The following is a 22,579-nucleotide window of genomic DNA, read 5'->3' on the forward strand; positions in this document are numbered from 1 at the left end:
CCTTTCTCTCGTCCTTTCGGTATTCAGTGGATTGGGTAATTCTATAATTCAAAAGAAAAAAAATCAATGTAAAGTGATGCTTTCTGTCAGACATGCAGAATTTTGAATATATTTTCTCGATAGTCACCAGTTAATAAGTGTCACTGAGATCACAAAAAAGCAACATGATTTGGGGTTGTAAACAGACCACAGAGGCAGACTTGAGTTCCGTGATGGAGCGATGAATCACACAAAGAGCTATGCTCAATCGTGGGGTAAGGTTGAACCTTGGCCTAACTAGTCCTACTGACGATAATAGAATAAGGTGGCAATCTCAGTTAAAAACACTGGTGTTTTTGCAACTATGGTGGAGGATTTAATTGACTAGAAGAGACCTTGTTTGTATTATTATTAGAAACCTTAACTTATCTTAATACAATAACTTTGACATTATTCCACAGTCACAGTTTTGGGTAGAATACGATGTTGGTCCATAATTGTATTCAACTATTGCGACATTTTCATGCTGCGTCTTCTCATGGAGAAACAGACAATGAACTCCGTGTTTGCTCTAAGACAGAAAAAGACATATTACGCCTAAAATGTCTTTTTCAATAAACTCGTCTGCCCCTACTTTGAGACTGTTTGAAATGCATTTACGCACACGCACAGGCACTATCGCTAAATACTACTATTGAACGAATCATTAGCCCCAATTAAACGATGTCTCATAAAATGTACCCCACAGCGCATGGAAAGTCGACTGTCTGCTCCCCCCCAGGCTGAACAGGCTGAGCGGGACGTCTATAATAGTCTACTGTAATAAGTGCCATGCTCTGGTCTCCTCTGGATTGTGAGGTGGTCTCATTTTAATTGTGAGCCACTGTGAACAACAGAAGGCCCTCATCGGACCACGTCAGTATATGCATGATACTGGAGGGTTAGTGACTTCATGGTTGCATGCGTGACTCGGTAGTAGACTGACACCTGGTGGTACAGTATGTTAATGCTTAAAGTGCCTAAAAAATCAAATGGGGAATATATATAGTGTATATATTGTCTTCAAGAGTAATGACCACCGTCAGCGGTGGAGCGGTGCTGTAGCGCCCTCTATTGACAATATTATGTAAATAAACTGATGCGTCATTATTACGATATGAGGTTTAATTTAATAACATCATCTTGTCATCTATCTACAGATCCATAACACTTTTTTTTTTTTTTACTGTTGTATTGTTATCATATTATACATCACTCTTAAGGCTGTTGCTTCAGTCCATATAGGCATTTTATTTCCTATATGTTAATACTTTTTATTACTGCTGGACATAAGTGTTTGCACTGTAATTCATTATTTAAACATCCTATTGTATTAATTTAAGCTAATATCTCATTTCCCTCTTATGTGGTGCCTACAGTACTAAATATGTATTTGTTTTTATGTGTAAATCCAAAATAAACTCCAAGGTACAATGATCATGTTCTCTTTTGGACCAATGAACATCCTCTTGCTTGCATCCATGTAATTTATGTGAATTAATGTTACTGTGTGTATACCATTTGTTGTTGTTGCGTGACTAGGGTCAGTAAGATTACTCTGGTTAAAGTCAGGCGAGAGACACACGTATTGGACAGGCATTTTATTTACAAAGAGCAGATCCAGACACACAAACAAAATACAATAATATCGGCAAATTGACAGAAAGCTAGATGATAGGAATTTGTACCGAACAGATTTCAACAAAAGCCCCTTTTCCATCAAGGTCTGCTACTGAGTTAGGGCATCAAAAATACAGAAAAATCAAGTGATCACCTTCTGGCATAAGCAATTTAGTTTATAAAAATATCACCATGGTGATCCACAGATTCACAGAGTCGACCTTGGAAAGACATATTTACAATATCCTCAAAGGAAAAGATGAACAGTGCAGAGGGAGATCCCAAAAGGCAAAGCTTGAGAAATTCAAGGTCTCTAAATTGACACCTCTTAATCTTTTTTTCATTAATCCTGTAAAGACCAGACACACAAATCAGTCAAAGGGCAGTTGAGATAATCTGTGAAACATTTTTTTTTTTATACATGTTTGTACAGCATACAAACAATCTGTTTTAATTGTAATATACAAAGGCGAAGTAATATGTCAGCCAGATGTGAATATGCCACCGTGCTCACATATGTGGAAAGCCCATTAGGTTACTGTACCTAAAATATAACCAAACAATATCACAAACATAATATAAAAGAAATGCACAGATGTTGTTAATAGGTTGATTATTTGCTTTAATTGCAAGTTACACTCTTTTCATCTATGTTTGCAAACATGTGACATTAGACTCCATACAAAAAGCAGTATTGTTATCAACTATTGCATGTATCAGTGGCTTTTGGTATGATTCCGACACAAAAGTTAAGGGCCAACATTGAACAAACACTTGGTGCCCACTTTAATCGGTACACCTGCACAACATGGATGGCTTGCATCTTCAAGCCACTGCAAAATAGACCCACAACAAGAAAATAAAAGCTATTTAATAAATAACTCTATCAAAACTCTCCAGCAGGATTTTGGATACAGCTTTTGAATTGGCTTTTATTAAACTGTGCAGGTGAACCTAATAAAGCAGCTATGAAGTGGGAAAAAAATCTCCTTAATCGAGATGTAGTTATCATAATATTTCATGTAGCTACTGTATATAACTTCTGTATAGCATAATATTGTGTGTACTTTCCAGGGATATTAGTAGTTTGTTATTGAAGTCATTTTCCCCCAAAAATTCTTTATAAAGATTTTGGTCGCTTTATGTGGATCATACATGCGGTACATCTGTGTTTCGCTGAATGGCAACATGAAGTTACCCAGTCGTACTTTAGCATTCTAACGCCGGCATAATGTTTTCATCAAGATGATTATGAAACAGTGTGACAGGTTGGAAGAGGTAGTCAAAATGGTGGTCTGGTGGCTCAGGTGACAGTGACTTAGATGTGCTCGCAGCAACGGCCGGAGATCTCACCTCATAGTTGTTGTGAAGTGGCGCCAGCATGAACATTATGACAGGCTGACAGCTTTAGTATCTAGAGTGTGCCTGCCAGTGCTGAACGAGAAGAGGAAAAGATTGGAGAGGGTGCTTTATAACCATCTTGTCAACAAAATACTTTCTGCTGTGATGGTGAAATCATGGCGACAAATGGAGTGAAAAGAACAATGTCATTTGAGGACACAAAGTGGGCATATCTCTATGTAGTTCCAGTTTCAGTTCCTGACCAGGTGTTACAATGATTTTGTTCATTAGCTACATTATGTGCATTCCTTGTATGTGGTGCTTTAGTACCACATGCAACATGATCCAATGGCAATGAAAGGGGTGACTGAGAGCAATTCAGTGATTCTCAGTGTGGTATGTGGGTTCCTTCTAGTGGTATGAGAAAGAATGCCTGCCCCCACTACAGTTTTAGTTTTATTAGTTGTACTTTTTTGGAGTGCACTTAAAGTGTGTCCTCTCTTCATATTGTGAAGCGGTGATGTATCGATGCATATACCACTTGTTTTCTGCGGATGGAAAATGGTGATGGGAAGATGAGTTGTGGGTGCCCTCTTCTGGTGAAACGTGAAATGGTGACAAGATGGCCAGCCAGACAGGGACGTTTCAGGACAGCACGCTGGTGTTTTGTGAGTCCACGGCTTGCATGGTCATCCCATCTGTACTTACTCCTCTGTCATAAACCGGGTTGTCGAAGGCGGACTCCTCTGCCATGTTGTCGTACGGCGGCGATGATGTTGGCATGCTGATAGACTTCACTTGGAGTCTGAACGACAGGTTGGGGAGGGGGCGCATATGGGGCATGATGAAATGTGCATTCGTTTGCAAAGGTCACGCAATGTTGAATACAATTGCTTACTTTGCAGCACAAACATAAATCCCGAGAACAACCACCAAGATAATTGCAGCTGGAATAAAGACAGCAAGGGTAATATTCGTTCCCTCAATGCCATAATCGGTATTGACAACTGTGGGGTCAAAACACACACGCATACGCGCACACACACACACCCACACACACACACACACACACAGAGCATTAAATTTGTACAAAATATTACAAAACTAATATTGATGCATTGTTGTTGCCCCATTTAAAAGTATAACTCACCGTCTCGCCTTTGTTCATTCACATATCGACTCGAGGAAGCTGCAAAGAGACAATTAGTCAGTGTTTGCTCCTTTTTGTTGTTGTTACACAAAGCGCATGTCACACTTGAGCACTAAACAAATCGTGTTTTTGCAGAAAGAAAATCAATAGCTCATGAAATTGTGAGCTTTAAAGCGATCGCTACCCGCCCGCTTTACCTCGACAAGCAGGTGGCGTGCTGTTCCATTGTGAAGGGTGTCCGGGGATGCAGTAAAGTGTAGGCTCGCCCTGCAGCTCATAGCCTCGGTGGCAGGAGAAGGTCAGCATCTCGCCAGCTTGGTAAAAGGCCTTTTCAGAACTTTGTGCACTGGTGGAGGGGGCACCGGGGTTCCTGCATGGTTCGTACTTTTCAGCTGAAGACAGAAACGTTTGTAAGTACGACCGTGGTGATGAGGGCGCTGTTCATATTGGTGTGTGTGTTTCCAAACAAGAGTTGAGGAGGTCAGCTCACATCGGGTTGACTTTTAGAAAAAGTTGGTGGCGGTCACTTTAAGACTTTGGTTCCCAACAAAAGTACTTCCGTTTTGGAGGACAGTTAACGTAAGTTTGTTCTAAGCAAATGTTGAGAGAGTTAGGAGTTGGACGCTTCGTTAATCTTAGCTGGATGTTCTTAATTGACTTAGAATTGCAGTTCTTAAGAAGTTTGAAGCACTGGTTGTAGGTCTTGAATGGTGTTTACAGACCACTAAAAACCAGCTGACAACTTTGACTCAGATGTAATACTTTGCGCTTTGCGAAAACATATTTACATCACTTAACAATAAATAAATAAATATAAGCAAAAGCCGGCTTTAATTTAGCGTGTGACTTACGAAGACACTTGGGCAACCGTTCGCTCCACTTGGGTTTGGCTGACTCTCGGTTGTAGCACGTAAGGAGGCTGCTGCCCGACAGAATGTAACCTTTGTTACAGAAAAACTGCACTGAAGATCCAACAGCAAAGCGGGTGCCCGTGTTCACTCGCCGACTGTGCTCCACATTTCCAGGGTCCTGACATGTCATCACTGGTGTATGGGTAAAAAAGGGAAATATTAGTAGTTATATGCTTCTATATGCCTAAGAAAAAACAATGTATGTGTGTGTTTTCCTATTGAGTAGTACATGGTGCTATAAAGAAGTTTTAAGAACCCAATGTCTTCTCATTTGGGAAAGATCTCGCTCCTTTTTTGCCAGAATAGCATATATACACTAGTATTATTTCTCAAATGTGTTCATTTTGGGACAAAATCACTGCCAACTTGCAAGAAATAATCCTGATGAAAATTGTTTGGCATCACCCTGAAAAAGAACATTGATTGATGTAACCTCAGCCTTAAATGATATATAACAGAAAATCCCTAAAATTGCTCTTCTGATGTAGATTATATTAGATCACGGGTACTTTGGCTAGCTTGTGTTGGATATAATTAGAAATGAATAGTTATTTTTCTGACAATGAAAAACAATCCCCGAACGCTAAGAGCCGACAAGTGACGTGTGGTGTCAAACAATAACTCAGCCGAAATTGTGATGCAATTCATTCCAAGATGGTGTCGGTCTGTTCTTCACCTTCCTGACATCTCGGTACATCACCGCTCCAACTGAGATCCCATTGGCACATGAGGATCTCGGAGCCCACCATCTCAAATCCAGGGTAGCACTGGTATGTGACCACGGTACCGTGGATGAGGTCAGGGTGGGATGTGCTCTTCCATCCATTGGTGATCTCTGGCAACTCGGAGCAGGTGTCATTCCTCGGCACCTCTGTGGACATTGGTGATGAAATAGGCAGTGTGCCAAGTGGGTAGTGAGTAATTGTGTGAATGCTGGGATATTGCTGTAGAGGGTACAACAAATGACATTGTAGTCTTTTCCTGCTTAATACAAATACTAACATCCCCACTCATTCTGATTAATGGTAGGACAAAATATCGTCACCGCAATGTAACCTTTTGTTGTCATTTATGATACAAATACATACATATATAGGTATACATGTACACACACGTATATACAGTATATATATATATATATATATATATATATATATATATATATATATATACATATACTGTATATACGTATACATACACACATGTATATACAGTATATATATATATATATATATATATAAATATACTGTATATACATGTGTGTGTATATATACGTATATACAGTATATATATATAATTGCATATATATATATATATATATATACATATATATACTGTATATGATACAAATACATACATACATATATATATATATTTATTTATATATACACTGTATATACTGTATATGATACAAATACACACATATATACATATACACACACGTATATACAGTATATATATATATATATATATATATATATATATATATATATATATATATATATATATATATATATATATATATATACTGTATATATGTATACATACACACATGTATATACAGTATATATATAGAAATATACTGTATATACATGTATATACATGTGTGTATACATGTGTGTATATATACGTATATACAGTATATATGTATATATGTGTGTATTTGTATCATATACACACACGTATATACAGTATATATATAAATAAATATATACATATATATATATATATATATATATATATATATATATATATATATATATGTATGTATTTGTATCATATACACACACGTATATACAGTGTATATATAAATAAATAAATAAATATATATATATACGATATACACTGTAGCCCTACTAGCCCATAGATGATTATTATTGCCCTGGCTGCAGGCGGAAGGCGATAAACGGATCACAACATTTTTGTAAAATGCCCACCTCTGGATACAATATATAATGATAATGACAAATTATATCATGGATTTGTATGCTTTTAATCCTTTCAACCAGTGAGAATCAGAAATTGGATCGATCAGCAGTATCAATAATGGCTAAATTCTGATCAATTATAATCCCTATTTTATCATGCGGCTTTATTAACAGTTGCTCTAACTTGGATAGACTTGAAAATGTAGACACTTTCCTTTCTTCACTCACATCACTCTTGGCAAAAGTACGTAAAAAATGACGTGATGTTTCATTGTTAGATTCAGGGATGGTACACACATTAACATTCTCAATTCTTTGTTAAGGAAGAGTGGTGTGGTTCTTTCAGGATGAAAAAACTCATGTTACAGCAGGGGAATACAAATGCAAGGTTTTCTGTGTGAACAAAACAAGAGTGTTTTGGGGAGCAAATGTAAACAAAGGCTTGAGATGTTTGCTGGGAGGAACGCAGCAGGCAGCTTGGCACCAGTTGATGCACAATGGCACAATAGCACATGGCAAAGAACACAAAGCATCAGGCAAAGCAGCCGACAATTAAGTGTACCCAATTATTGTGTTCCTGTTATCGAATGGAGCACACCTGTGATGAGCCAGACAAACAAGGCTACAGCAAAGAAACAAAGCAACAGGGGGAATATCAAGACCCTTTTTTGTAAATTGCTTGTAAACTAGTTGGGTTTCTTCTTGTAGATTTAAATCTTACCAAAAAAGTGGACCACAAAGCCGTTGTTGTAGCCGTAGATATTGGTGGCAGGATCAGACTGAAACTGGATGGTGACATCCGCCATGGATGTGTAGAGTTTGAAGTGAGGACGTTTGCCGCTGTATTGGCCAAGGATGTTGGCTGACAGGTCATCACCATCATAGAAGGTTAGTAGGTCATTTTTGCCCAAGTTGAGTCTACGATACACATACAAGTGGTGATTATTTCTCCATACAATTGATGAAAAGGAAATCTGTTGTCAATATGGTCCATTTTTCTCTATCAAACAAACAAAAAAAAATTTCTCAGGTAAATGAAATTGGCTTCTTTTTTTTAATACATACCCCCACATGTAAAATGGTTTCTGTACTGCAAGCATATGTGAGTTTTAGTTGTCATTTATTAGAGTAATCAGTACAGGCGGAATGCAAATTGTTTCTTTTTCATTTCTTGTCACAGAGGTTAAATGTTTACTTATAAATTGAAATGAAGGATTCACAAGTTAAATAAATGATAGGAATATTTCCAGTATTCATTGGTTAAGTTTCATGAGAAGATATTCATGATCTGTGGTTTTTTTTACTTTGTTTATTTTTTTTTTCACTTTTTTTCATGTTTGACTTTGCCATGGTCTTTTTTTGCTCAGTTGGTTTTCGTTTCCACCTGTTCTCATCGGCGATGTTCCTTGTGTCAACCAATCAGCTGCCTCCAGCCATTCATCTCTTGTTCTTCGTGTTCTTCATTGACTCATCAGATTGCTTGTATTTAGCTCCCTGGTTTCTGTTCATTGATGTCAAATGTCACATAGCTTCAGTCAATTAATTTATATATATATATTTTGTCTTGTAAGTTTAGATTTTTCCATGGAACTCAGTTGATGTAAAATAGCAGTGTGACACTCCATGTAGCACAAATACATCAGTTACTTGGAGTGCTAAATTTGATCCACATTTGCTTATAACTTTGTAGAGGACAGAATGTGTGTGTGGTTGCTGGTTGGTGATGTGAGTTGAGTGATTAACATTGACGGTGGGAAGGAAACAAATGGACTCTCCACATTTCTGTTCACAACCTCATCCACATTATTTCTCATCTCTTTCCATAACACCTTCACACACCTCTACCTAATATCAACAGGAAGCACCAAAAAAAAAAAGTGACTTTACATTTAAATACAATTACTGTCCTCCTGGCATTCAAATGCAGCTTTCAGTGAAAAGCAGTACCGCTTTTTAGAAGAACCAATCAATGATTTGCATCGACTGTATTCATGGATATGTATGCAAGGCATAAGGTCAAACTAAAAATAAATAGGAGTACATATGTGAAATATTGTGAAGCATGCTGGTGGGTACAAATGAGGAAAAAAAACAACACTCTATCAGCCAACTTGAAACACAAAACAGATGTCCAAATGATAGTAGTGCTATCAGTGTGCAAACTTAGTGAATAGGAATAAATGCATGATGCTAACTGTCTTTCATAATAGTGCAACATTCAGTTACTTCTATTCAATTGTACCAGTTGTGTCTTTGGATTCATGGAGCAGCACAGCTTGAAAACAGACCTGCCATTATATCATGACTTACTTTATTTAATCAACATTGATAAAGTAATATTGTTCCTTCTGTATTTTTTACATACTTGAGACTTTTATTCAGTTCAAACTGTGTCCTGACCACAGCCTGTGCTAAGAATGCACAATGGAACCTTATCAATCCCCAAAGGTCTCACAAAAATCACCCCAGCCCAGACAATGTGTATTTTTCATTTAACGATCTTATCTACTGTGATTGTCTTCAGCCTCAGATGTTCAAACGTATGGCAGGGGTATTTGCTTCATTCTTCTTTCTTATTCCACACGGCTCTTTGATCAGTCCTTGTCTGTTTTCTTCACATTCACCAAAACATTACACAATGCCCTGAGCATCCAAGCACCCATTCCTGGCTCAGCATTCCCGCGATGTTCATATTGATATTCCTCGAATATGCTAACCCCACACAAGAAGACCAGAGCAGGGATTCGAACCCTAAACTATACTACATACGATACAACTACAGTGCTAGCCACTACTCTCTAAACATGATTCACCTCTTAAAATAAACTTTCATTCTGAATCAAATGATCATCTTTACATAACGTTGATCTTTAAAAATCAAAATTATCAAATGGAGTATTTTATTCATCAAGGTTTGATTAAAGTGTTTTGTTTTTGAGCAGTGAATAATAAGAAGTCCTTAGTTTTTGCTTTAAAGCTGTCAGTTAAAATTGCTTGTCACAGTTACACACCAGTATTCACAACTAAGTTAAAGTTTCTTTTCAAACTTTCTTTGGAATTGTACCACAATGACAAAAATGACAAGAGTTACAATAGACCTCTAATCAAGAAACTTTCAGAGGACACAACACAAGTAACAATGGCACTGGCTTGTTATCCGCCCAAACATTTTGATAGCCCTTTTAATTGTCACATTTAGTCAGACAAAATACTGTCAACTTGGTTTTGGAGTTCCAAACAATACAATACAGGGATGGCAAAGTGCCCTTCAGCCAAGACTTACACGTCATTCAGTAGTTAACACTAGGACTACAAGAGCAGTCATTTGGACTGTTTTCAAACTTTGATGTGTTATTACTCTGTGTATATAGATATAAGATGCTCCTGGCCTCTTGACTTTTACTAATTATGTATATTACCATGGTGCAATTGTATGGTATCAAACAATATAAAAATGGTTATGAGTCAGTCAATTTGATGACTCTACGTAATCTTATGCACGGTGCGCTCGGATGGCGCTACCAGGTTTCTATAGCAACCAGCGGCTACATTGGGAAACGCTACTGGTCACCATGATCTGTAATTAAAAAAAAATATATATCTTATAGAGTAGAGGAAGGAGTTACATCTGCTTCAAAATATTGACTAGTCTGAGGATTATTTGCTTGTCTGACACACAGCAAGTCCCTGTAAAAAAGTCCCTCCCTAAAGGGGCTGTTAAATGTGATAGTCATGACGTTGTGGGTAGTACATGCCAGACAGTCAAAATAAATAGAATAATGAGCTTATGTGGTGCTTGTTGACATAATTTCCCCCGTGGCAAAAAAAGAATTCCGTGGTGCGATCGGGACGGAGTTGTTTTATGTGCCGCACTTCCGATTTACTTCCTCTTCTTCGAAGAGAAGTGCAGTAAAGTCTTTTGCTACACGCGGCTCCTTTCGGCACCAAACCAATATAGATTTTATAACATCTGACACGCGCAGTGCGAGAGCTGCACGGGACAATATAGGCACTTCAACAACTGTTTCACATTCATTTTTATGACATAATTTACATTAAAATATACTCACAACAGAATTTCAATAAACAAAATAACTTTATTAGACACTCGAGCAGCAAGTAAAATAATCATTTTCGACGATGACGTCATTGCCAGAGTGCAACAAAGCGCAATTCGTCAAAATGACTGCTCTCGTAGGTTTAATAGTTTCAAAGTCCTGGTAGTTCTAGTATTAAACACTACCAGCCACTGAACTGAACTGGCCTCACTATAGCAAGCTGGCATTCACTTGACTGATACCCATTTGGACTTGGTTCTCATGACAATTTACTATCACGCGGTGCAAAACCAATTTTCTAAAAGGCTTGCATTCTGTCTTCAATGGTGCGCGCCGTTTCACATGTTTAGCTTGAGGGGTCTTTTTGAGAAAGAAAAATCTATTTTTGAATAACAATGGCATCTGTTGAATAGTGTACATTAGCCTTTTGAATCTGACCTGCCAAGTCTAAAGAGCCCGGCATTATCCAAAAGAATCTAAATTGCTTTCACTGTCATGCTTTTAAAAGGCAATACTGTAATTATTCCCACATTTGACACCTAAATTGCTGGCTTCTATTTCAAACAAAGCTTGCACGTTGCGGTGTAGTGGTGCCGGCCTCCACATGAGGGCTCCCCAAACCTAACATGTACAATGAAAACATTTTTAATAGTTTCCCCATTGTGTAATACAGTACTGTGAAAAATTTTCTTAAACCCTTGTGCAGGTGCGGATCAGCTGCAACCTCTCATCTGCCACCATGCTAATTAGTGAGGAGCCAGCCCTCCTGTTTGGCCTAAATTAATCAGTCCTCATTATGCACGCTGCTCCTCTATCATTTCCAGCACAAGCACAGTGATGAATGATAATATGGAAAATGTTCTCATTAATGTGGGGAGGTGTGGACCAGCTTCCCCCAACCCCCCTTGCGTTTTAATAATGAGACAGCACTCATCCACAAGAGCTTCTTGTCAAGTCAACACGTGTGACAGGAGCAAACAAATTTGACAAAAAAAATTATGTAGCCTCATAATTTTTTTTCCTGTTGTACAGATAAGCAAATGCTGCTAAGGCCAAGTATCACCAACCTTGAGCGCTCTGTATGGTAATCAGTTCACCTCACATCCAACGTATTTATTTTGAGGATTTTTTTCCCCTCCCAAGGTGAAGTGGTTGACTTTGAACATTCGATATTAAGCAGTCATAATCAGAGCATTTTCCACAGAATAAAGTGGAAGCCTCTTTGAAGTTATCTGACTTGTATAAAATGTTATCTTGATCCGTGGACGAAATATGGAGACAATTATTGACATTAACAGTCATTCTATTCATTGGAAGTGAAAACTGAAGAAACTAGAAATCCAAAGGCAGCACACCTTTGGTGTGGAGTTTGCCCTGTTTGGTTTGTTTGTTTGTTTGTTTGTTTGTTTGTTTTTGGGTACTCTGACTTTCTTCCACATCACACAAAAATGCATGGTCGATTATATGAACATTCTAAATTGCCCAAAATTGTGAATGGTTGTCAGTCTTTATCTGAAATTGACTGGCAACCACTCAATGGTGTTTTGACCAACGTTAGCCTGGACAGGCTTCGACTCACCCACAACCCAAATGATGACTAGCGCTTTAGAAAATGAGTGGATGGATGGAAGTTTTAATTGTGTACGGTGTACAAATACGGCTTGTGTGCCTGCCCATTAATCAAGCGTGAAATTAAACAAAAAAGTAAATCTTGTGTTGGTTAACTATTTCCGAAAATGTGCCTGTAAGCCAGTTCTGAATTTTCACTTAGCAACACGCAGCACCCCGTCGACAAACCCATTTATTGTGTATGTGCTGCGAGGACGGAACGGCGTGTTATTTCACGGTGTGACGCACAAGGTGGGCATTTGCAGCGACGCGACACACCCTCGAATAGAAAAAAAATTCCCCAAAAACGCGGTGACAGCAGAAGGCGCATCCAAAATGGTGAGGAGCTTTAGAGTGCTAACAGCAATATACCAACCAGTGAGAAAAGCCTCACTGTTACATCCTGGTTGCCTGCTATGCAAGCACTTCCAAATATGGGCAAGCTTGCACAGGGGCACTGTTGTCCTTGCGCGCGCTGCCTTCTAACTTCTCGCTAACTTTTATTAATTTGGCGGCTCAGTGATTAATATACAATATGTATGATACTTTTACTTCATCTGGATTGGCTTTTCTCTTGAGACCCTGGGATATGTGAGAACAAGGAGCCACTAGCATAGTTGCAATGCCTAGCTCTGCCCCGAGTCATCATATTACAAAAGCCACACTTGGCTTGCAGCTGCGTTGAACAATTGCTCATTTTTTTTCAACCCCACTCAAATTAAATATTTTCTCCTGGTCCTACAAACCGAAGTTTAGTGTGATGTAGTTCTATCCTTTTTGCATTATGACCAAAGAATGTCAGAGACCCTTTTATTATGACAATCAAAAATCACACATTTGGATATGGGCTTTAATAATAAATTGATTTTAACTTGTAAAGTATTTTTCTAGCTTCAGGCTTCCATACACTGATGGCGCAGCATCTGGAACAAATGGTGGTTCATTATTTTGCTCAAGGATACAATGACAAAGATGTGGGCGAATTGGGGGTGAAACCTTCAACCTTCAGGTTAAGAGCCAACCGCTCTATTATATGAACCTATCATCTACCCCCTTTCACTTGTTCGTGTAATTATACACATGAAAGAAAGCTAAAAATAACATTTTGAAGCTATAAGATTTGTATACCTCATCAAAATGCTGTGAAGATATTTACTTTGATGTCTTATAGTTAATTTGTGACATGTTTTATTTGACAAATGTGAACATGTACATTATTGTAGGATGCAGGAATGGATAGCTAAAGTCATACAATGTGGAACACAATCTTATAAGTGCTTAAATGCACACATGACTAGCATGCCCAATAACCAACAATAGCCTGTGATAGGGATTGTCTGCGAGTCCATTTTTCTACAGCCTGCGGCAGCATTCCCGCTGGTTTGAATTTAACCTCCCTGTGCCCACGTGTGTGCAAGTGCTTCAGGCAAAAACATCATCACTTATACATTTTTTTTTTTGCCATATATGGCGTCACAAAAGGAGAATCATTCTGATGAAAAATCACTTGGTTTTTTTTTAACTTGTGGAGTGCAAGAATTTTTTTAGGATGTGGCCTATAAACACTGTTTGGTATTATCTCAATGAGGGGAAACTGTATCGGAGGGGACGTTAAGCGTAATAGGTGAAGGAGAAAGAACGTGCGCCCGTGCTGATGTGCACGTCTAATGTTGACATCAGTGTGCATGTGTGTTGAGTTCCAGTTGGGAGGGCTGGATAAGTGGCTCAGGGTAGTTCACTGCCAGAGCATATTCATTTCAAAGCCAACTCTGAGACACACCAGGGAAGTGAGAGCAGGAAGGCTTACTGGCTAATCTGGTCGGAGAACGAGCTGGAAGCAAGGCAGAATGCTTAATGTAGAGGATGGGGGGGAATCTAATTAGCGACTGCAACTACAGAAACACATTCCCATGTGCCTGTCATAGTGTGTCGGTGTGAGTGTGGGCGAGAGAAAGTGAAGCGGAAGAGATGTCATGTGCTTTAGTATAGAGATGCCGTACTTAATGTCTCGAGGTCAGCGTGACCTCTGAGACCTCTATGTGTGAGTTTCCACTCGTACACCTTGTTGCAGGGCCTTACACTTGAATATCGAGCATGATCCTCTTGTCCTCTTCCACGTGGATGCCCCAGATGCAGTCCTGCCCCTTGTCATAGGCCTCGGGCCAATTAGGAGACAACACCACGCCGGCCGAGTCGGTAATCTCACCGCTGCAAACGGCTGCAACACAAAGACAGATAAAGCTTTAAAAATGCATTCATACCATAGAGCAGTGTTTTTCAAACTTTTTTGAGTCAAGGCACATTAATTTCATTGAGAAAATCCCGCGGCATACCACCAGGTGAAATTGTGAAAAAAAAAGCTTATTTTAACAATATAAGTGTTATATTGTTTCTATAAGTACTTTTTAACATTGAAGAATGTTAAACAGTTATATTATAACGTTTCTAATAGGAATTAAATAAACACAAAGACAAAAGTATTTTTTAATGTTTCATATTGATACTTACTCAGTGTGAAACATAGGCCTGTTTGGATAAACATGCGTTACTAATTCGCTTGTCTCTAAAAAAGACAATTAGCTACCTGCTGCTGCTGCTGCCACCTGCTGGTATGGAAGAGTACCACAATGTAGTAAAGACATGATTACGCTGCCAGGTGCAAGACCGCACAGGCAGACAAATTAGATAATTTCCCACGGCACACCTGACAATATCTATATATATCACACCAGTGTGCTGTGGCACACAGTTTGAAAAACACTGTCATAGAGGACCAACTAATGGCAATTTAAAAAAAATGACAATGACTTCTCACTAAGAAGTGAATTTCAGATAAGCATGTATCAGATGGTACGGTTAAAAAAAAAAAAAGTGCCTACCAAAGACAGTTGATTTGAGAACGATTTATACTTTTTGATCCCTAAGTATATTTGTGGGAGTGCAGTTTTACTCCAAGGCATTAAATACATTAAAATTTGTACTACCATCTTTGCAAAGGCAGATTCTTTATTATAGGTTTTGGATCACAATAAATAATCAATGTAAATGGAAAAATCTGAATCAGACAATGGCTTCTTCACATGGGGGGAAAAAGCATTCTAGTGAACCACAGGGTGATCGTGACCCAGGGGAGTAAAAACGATTTTTTAAACTCGTTTTCTCGGGCTGAGCCTGACAGGAGAGCTGTTCAATTTTGCTGAGTTGCAAAATCAACTTGCAGCCTACATTAGCTTGCGATAAGGTTTGCATGTTGCGTGTGTAGATTGAGAAAGCACAGCTTATGGTGTTCTTTAGTGTAACAGCAATAAGCTCTGCTATCTCCTTAGGAACACATTTAGTTAACATGACAAATACACTTTTTGGAAAAAGGAGTTCCCCAATAGTCTGTGAATTAAATTGGTTTCTCCTTGATTTTTCCTTTAAGTCCTGCAACTCTGTGGCACAAAATGAAAGCTTTGGGTCATCCAGTCGATTGTGTGTAATTTAACTGCCTCAGAATGAGTCAAAAGGGTTAAATCAGATGGCTCACCCCTACAGGCTGGTTCCGTCTCATTCCACTGAGCATTTTCGGCATCCACACACTCGATGACCACGGAGCCTTGCTCCAGCGTGTAACCAGGGTCACACGAAAACTCCACCACAGCCCCGACATTATACGTGGAGTCACTGCTGCTGAAATTGCCGTACTTCACAAAAGGCTCGTAGCACATTCCTTTTGCAAAAGCTAAGGGTTGGGGGAAGAAAAAAAATCACAGTGACAACTGAGTAGAGTCTGCAACTGTTTTCATGGCAAACTGCACAATAAACTTGCCTTCATATCTGATGGCTGCGCCAGTGGAGGTCAGCGTCCCGTCTGTGGTAAACTCAACAAACAGATAACGTCCTGTGCTCAGCACTCCCTCGATGGGCAAATACTCAACCTCGTAGGAGTCATACACTGGAGGGGAGTCAATATTGTTGCCGTTCTTAATCAGCAGTCTAAAAAAGGCGAGTAAGGATGAAAAGAGATGCAAGTTACCCTTGAGTTTTAAAAGACGCACAGAAGATGTGGAGCTGTGATAACTGCAATCAGGGTGTCTACCACCTCAAAATGAGGTGAGGGATCATGTAAGGGATGATAGCAATTTATGCTGTCAATTTCTCACTTCTCCCGTATGCCGTTATATATTCGTAAGATAGAACGCGGAGGGAAAAGGACAGCATGGAAATAGGTCTCTATTTAAACGTGTGAACAAACACTCTGACCTCATAGACGAGAACTTGATATGTTTTGCTCTGGCTTTACTTTGCTTTTTTTGGTGACTACTTTTCATCTGCTACTATAGAAGGGTTTCCATGAGGATGGAATCAGTATGATAATAATAAGTTGTAAGAAGAGAAGGTACATTTTTTTTCCCATGTATTTATTTACACAGCCATATATTTGGCTATGTTGGTTATGGAAAAAAAGCGAAAATGTTATTGAGGCATGACCAGATGCCAGCGCACTTTTTGTTTCAGAGTGTGTGTGTGTGTGTGTGTGCTTTATCCACCTGTCATCATCCTCTGCCAGAGCCACCTTCTCAAAGTGAATGTGTAGCCGTTGGTCTTCAGGGGCCTCCAGGACCCAGTGGCATGTCAGGTTGTTGCTGTAGTTGCCAGGAAATCCGGGGGAAACAATGCGACCATAGGTGGCATTTTTGATCATTCCGCCACAGGATGCTGTATGAGGATGTGGGGAAAGGACCAAATGAGCCACCGTAATCACACAAAATGGACGGTTTCAGAGAAAAGTCTTTGGACAGACTGTATGGACCTCCAGCAGACTGGCCCACATCAAAAGGCTCACGGGTAGTGGAGGACTGTGTGTGAGAGATTTGTTAAAAATGGCATAAGCAGTGTCAGTATCGGTTCAGAGCAGCTGTACGCGTAAGTCTGGATTTGGTACATGAGCATTTTACCAGCAGGACAGGGAAAGTCATGCAATCGGGTTCTAATTAAGGCAGCCAGGTGCTAATTGGCGCCAGACAATAACTGTCTGTGCTGCTAATCGTATGAAAACACATTCATTTGGCCCTGGATTGTACAGTAATCAACCCAGTAGAAAACAACCAAGCCAACACCTTTTGTTAATCAGAATCATTTGTTCCCTTAAGAGAAAAGATGCTAATGAGCAGGAATTTCACAAAAAATCAATTCAGTCGTTTTAAATGAAATGTGACTGTATATAGATGGAATATACTCTAACAGAAGACTGAAATAAAGTATTTGTGTGCAAAAAAAATATTCAATTGAGGTTTCATAATGCAGCTTTTTACTTGACTATATTATCGTAGCTTGTATGCATGTAGTGGTAAATTTTTCTGACTTTGGTGCAGGAAGTGTGGCTTCAGCGATGGTGTGAATGTATGCGAATTGTCTGTCTCTATATGTGCCCTATGACTAACTGGCAACCAGTGAAGGGTGAAGTCCGTTTTTCTTTCCGAATCAGCTGGGATAGGCTCCAGCTCCCCGTGACACTGAACCAGATCAGCGATGCAAAAAAATGATCTGAGATGCACTGCATTTTTCACCGACTAAGTTTAGTCTTACCAATGCATTGGGGCTCCTTCCCACTCCAGTATGGTGTGGTGGCGTTGCGGCAGGTGAGCATTTTGAGACCTTTCAACCTGTAGCCGGTGAAACAATTGAAGTAAGCTTCTCCACCAGCATAGAGGTGCGTCACGGAAACTTCTCCACCAGCTGGCTCTTTGGGGAATGAACAGCTCAACACAAAGGCTAAAGAAAGCGAGAACACAGAAGGCAGATTTTGGATCTTGTCATATTGTGGGCCTTTGTAGTGTAGTCCAGTCATATGCATGGAATGTACTGAATAAGGCATAGAGCTGCAACATATTTAATCCGATCAAATATTAACCCTGAAAGACTAAAAATAGTTGGGCTGACTAAAAATTTATATTCAACTAAAAACAAGAATGCTATTAGGGCACTCAAATGCATAGTCAAAATATTAATAATTAAAATTTTACTTTATACAGTGAGCTCAAATATTTAGTCAAATAAGTCTATTTAAATAAGACAAATCAATCAAATGTGAGTAAATAGAACACTACTTTTAATGTGATTCCACAGACAATTCCAGCATTATACTACATACTACAATACTATAAACTAAATCCTGATAGTTGACCATCATTATGGGCTTATAATGTATAATGTGATACATATGTTGTCATAGTTGTGCTTCCATCTGGGTGAGATCAATTTCCCAAGACTGGATTGTCCCTGTTTAAAATTAATGAATAGGACAAAGCTCTCTCGTGGAAACCAAGTCTAATGGAAGCTATTAAACAACCTCTCTTCCTGTCTAATAACCACACGGTTCTACCTCATTAGGGTAGGCCTTTTAATGACAACACTACAACTTTTAAACTCCTGGAAATGTGTGAGCACCATAACAAGTAAACATAATTAGACCAACAATGGCTTCGTACAATAAAAGCTTTGTGCAGCAAGCAAAATTACGGAAATAGTTTCAACATTGCAACTTTGCACATACTTTTCATACAGCCACTTTCTGCTTAATGACCTGTCCCAAAGCCTCAATAATAGCTAGTATAATGCTGACAAAAAGAAAATATTGAAAGATAACATCTGCATAAATGCTCTCCTAAAGTTCAGATACAGTGGAACTTTTTAACTTCATGGCCATAAAGTTTCAACTCGCAATGAAGCCAGTCCATTGTAAATTACCTTCAAAAACACATTTATGTCTCCATATGAAAAATAAACAAATATCATGTGCAAAGTGTACTGTATTTCAGAGAACATGAATTAATTGACAAGAAAATTGAATTCAAATGAATATGCGTAACTTGTAAATTCTAATTAGCATGACATATGCAGGGTTGGGCAACTTAAACGATGGCTTGAGGCTGCAATTTTTCATCAGCGCTACTGGGCGGCCACAGAGTTGCCCATCCCTGGTATAAAGTCAATAGAATATATACATCAAGATTGCAATTTACTTCTTTGACGTCCTGTCCACCGTTCATCTACAAGTTTCGAATCATTTATATAGACTAACCATCAATCTTATGTTAGCATGATTTAAAATTATGTGGTATTGACAGATTTATAATGTACACTGGAGTTGGTTTCAATCCTGTCATGGTATTTACAAGCTTGCGCTGAGATGTTTTCCAATGATTTGACCAATCAAATCAGAAGTATTCAATTTGACCAATCAAATCATTGGAAAGCATCTCAGTGCAAGCATGTAAATGACAAAAGACAAATGTATCTTTTTAGAGTCCACACATATCTACAAGGAAAGCTGAATCTTGATAGGCAGCCACTTTGGAACACCGGAATCGCTTCGGTTGCCTGCATAGCGTTTTATCATTAAGATGATGATTGCTAAACTGCACAAAAGACAGTTTTCGTCTCAGACACTCATTTAAGAGATGAAAACTTTACTTTATGAGACATATAACTTGGTACTAAACATGCCCGTCTCCGAAATTAACCTCAAGGGAAAATAGCCGCAAGTGCCTAATGGCCATAAACCGCTTGTAAAACTGCCGCTATCCCTTGTTTTAATTTAATGACTTATGTTTTTTCCTTTACACAAGCCATTGCTTTCACGCCACTAATGAAACGACAACCCCCCTACCCCCCACCCCCCACCCCACCCGCAGCAAATCGGCAAGCCACAGGGACGAGGCGCACTGCCCTTGGGTCATCCATTCAATTCGTCGTTTATCACTAGCTCCAATGAACCTAGTTATTGCTATTATCTTAGAAGCATTTACATCCCTATTGAGCGTGCAGTGGAAGAGCCGTGGGCAAAACTTGTAGAGCCAATTCCAGAAGTATTAAATTTTGTGCTGCTTCCATTCTGCTAGATGCCGAGCCATAAAGTCTGATTATTTAGCTATTACAAATAATAGCTGCACTGCACGGCCTGTCTGGGGGATTAGCCGGTGGAACTGTTAGGCCAGAGGAAACAGATGTATGGTGGCTTAAGTTTTCAAGTTACTGATTGTTTTAAGAGGATGGCATTGAAGCAGATCACACTCATGAAAGGTCAGCCTTCATCTTACAAGATAACGCAATTAATCTTTGTCTGTTTAGTTGACACTATGTGCACTCTATAAACAGATTATTTCTTAAACGATGAAAAATATGATTATTTTCATCACTATTCAACCTGATTTGTTGAACGCACGTGTATGTGGGTGCATGTGTGTGTGTGTGTGTGTGTGTGTGGGGGTGTGTGTGTGTGTGTATATATATATATATATATATATATATATATATATATATATATATATATATATATATATATATATATCTCTCCAGCCATCCATCCATCCATTATCTATACCGCTTATCCTCACAAGGGTCGCGGGGCGTGCTGGAGCCTATCCCAGCTGTCTTTGGGCAGTAGGCGGGGGATACCCTGAATTGGTTGCCAGCCAATCGCAGGGCACAGAAAGACAAACATTAGCATTTCCTTGTCAGTATCTTCTCCCTGGAGTTCTTATAGCAGCCTGTGACACAATTGAGACGCTCAATAATAATAATCAACTTCTGGCTAGGCCAGTGCGGAGGGTAGAGGGTAGGCTGCAGGGGTCCTCAATCCCGGTCCTCAAGAGCCCCTATCTAGCCTGTTTTCCATCTCTCCCTGCCTGCAACACACCTGATTTAAATGATCCGCTCATAACCAAGCTTTGCACAAGCCTGGTAACGATTGTGATCATTTGTGTGGATCTCAAGTGTGTTCAGGTAGGGAGAGATGGAAAACGGGCTGGATAGGGGCTCTTGAGGACCGGGATTGAGCACCCCTGGGGTAGAGCCATGAGAGCCTCCCAAAAAACTGCAACAAACATGGAGACCATGGCTAGCAGGATGCTCAATATTTTGATATAAAATATCATTTTAATTATTAATGATCTCTTCTTATTTGTAATGTCATGTGAAAATATTGTAGTACAGGGTTGTCGAACTCATTTTTGTCATGGGCCACATCATAGTTGTGGTGTCCACAAATGTAAATGTGTGATGAAACATCAAGTTGGCGTGCATGATTTGTCCACGCATGCCAGATATAATGATGTTACAGGGCCTTGCTTTCCATCCTTTTTTTTAAAGTAAGCCTTCCAATCATGTTGGTTGACAATTCAATGCATTACATTTTGGGGCAAATCCTACTAAACCTTAGAATTATTTAACCTAAAAATACAGTTCTGATTTTCAAATGAACTCATTAGGCCAGTCCAAAAAAATCTTCCTGCCCTCTGTCATGTGCAATAATGACTCACATCAACTTCAGGCAGGGTGACACATAGTTGATACTGTGTGGGTAAAATGCTGTAGGTGTCCTTATGAAAAGATGAAGGGGAGCACAAATGCTTTAGCATTTAAATCAAGCACAATTGTGTTGTTATAGGTATTCAGATGTTATTCAAGAGATTAAAACAATGGTATTAAATGCTGTTCCTTGAGGGCCGCTGTCTTCCCTGTTTTCCATCTTTCTCTGCTGGAGCACACCTTATTCAAATGAACATGATCATTATCCTGCTTCTGCAGACCTTGCTGATTATCTGATCATTTGAATCAGGTGTGGTGCAGCAGGCAGAGATGGAAAACAGGCAGGACAGCAGCCCTCGAGGAACAGGATCGAAGACCCCTAGATTAAACAAACGGGCCAATTTATAATTATGTGGATGACTTCATGCTCATTTACTCTGATCTCATCACTCGTCAGTTAAGTGTATACTTCACTAACAATGAGTTGTGAGGAAAACCAATGCAATGGCATGTTTAATGGTCTATGAATTTGAAAACGAAAAAAAAAACTTTTTCAGTAGAGTTACATAAATTATTCTCCTTGAGCCATACTCCCCCGTGCGCAGAAGAGGGAAAAGGCGCACAGTTGTGCTCTTTTCTGACTGCGCACAT

The 22,579-nt window shown here is 39.1% G+C and overlaps 1 protein-coding gene across 3 annotated transcripts in view; it reads right to left on the reverse strand.

The window, feature by feature from the left end:
- Positions 1-1,604: 1,604 nt before the first annotated feature.
- The window catches only part of sez6a (seizure related 6 homolog a), an 80,977-nt gene continuing 60,002 nt past the window's right edge, over positions 1,605-22,579 (reverse strand). Inside the window, exons 5-18 of one of the 3 annotated variants that reach the window (XR_015081885.1) lie at positions 18,206-18,391; positions 17,167-17,335; positions 16,446-16,612; positions 16,164-16,358; positions 14,714-14,852; positions 7,690-7,886; positions 5,717-5,911; positions 4,981-5,172; positions 4,327-4,521; positions 4,130-4,168; positions 3,878-3,986; positions 3,688-3,784; positions 2,992-3,072; positions 1,605-1,987 (exon numbers count right to left, since the gene is read on the reverse strand). Coding sequence is in view for 2 of the 3 variants with exons in the window: in XM_086012797.1 (XP_085868923.1) it covers positions 3,625-3,784; positions 3,878-3,986; positions 4,130-4,168; positions 4,327-4,521; positions 4,981-5,172; positions 5,717-5,911; positions 7,690-7,886; positions 14,714-14,852; positions 16,164-16,358; positions 16,446-16,612; positions 17,167-17,335; positions 18,206-18,391 (1,943 nt within the window). In the remaining variant the exon portion in view is untranslated. Of the gene's footprint in view, positions 3,785-3,877; positions 3,987-4,129; positions 4,169-4,326; positions 4,522-4,980; positions 5,173-5,716; positions 5,912-7,689; positions 7,887-14,713; positions 14,853-16,163; positions 16,359-16,445; positions 16,613-17,166; positions 17,336-18,205; positions 18,392-22,579 lie in introns of all 3 variants that reach the window. The other 2 variants (XM_086012798.1, XM_086012797.1) reach the window with 2 other exon arrangements.

This window comes from Filicampus tigris, chromosome 17, assembly GCF_054856515.1.
Source record: "Filicampus tigris isolate MCC_2025a chromosome 17, RoL_Ftig_1.0, whole genome shotgun sequence".
Taxonomy (NCBI): domain Eukaryota; kingdom Metazoa; phylum Chordata; class Actinopteri; order Syngnathiformes; family Syngnathidae; genus Filicampus; species Filicampus tigris.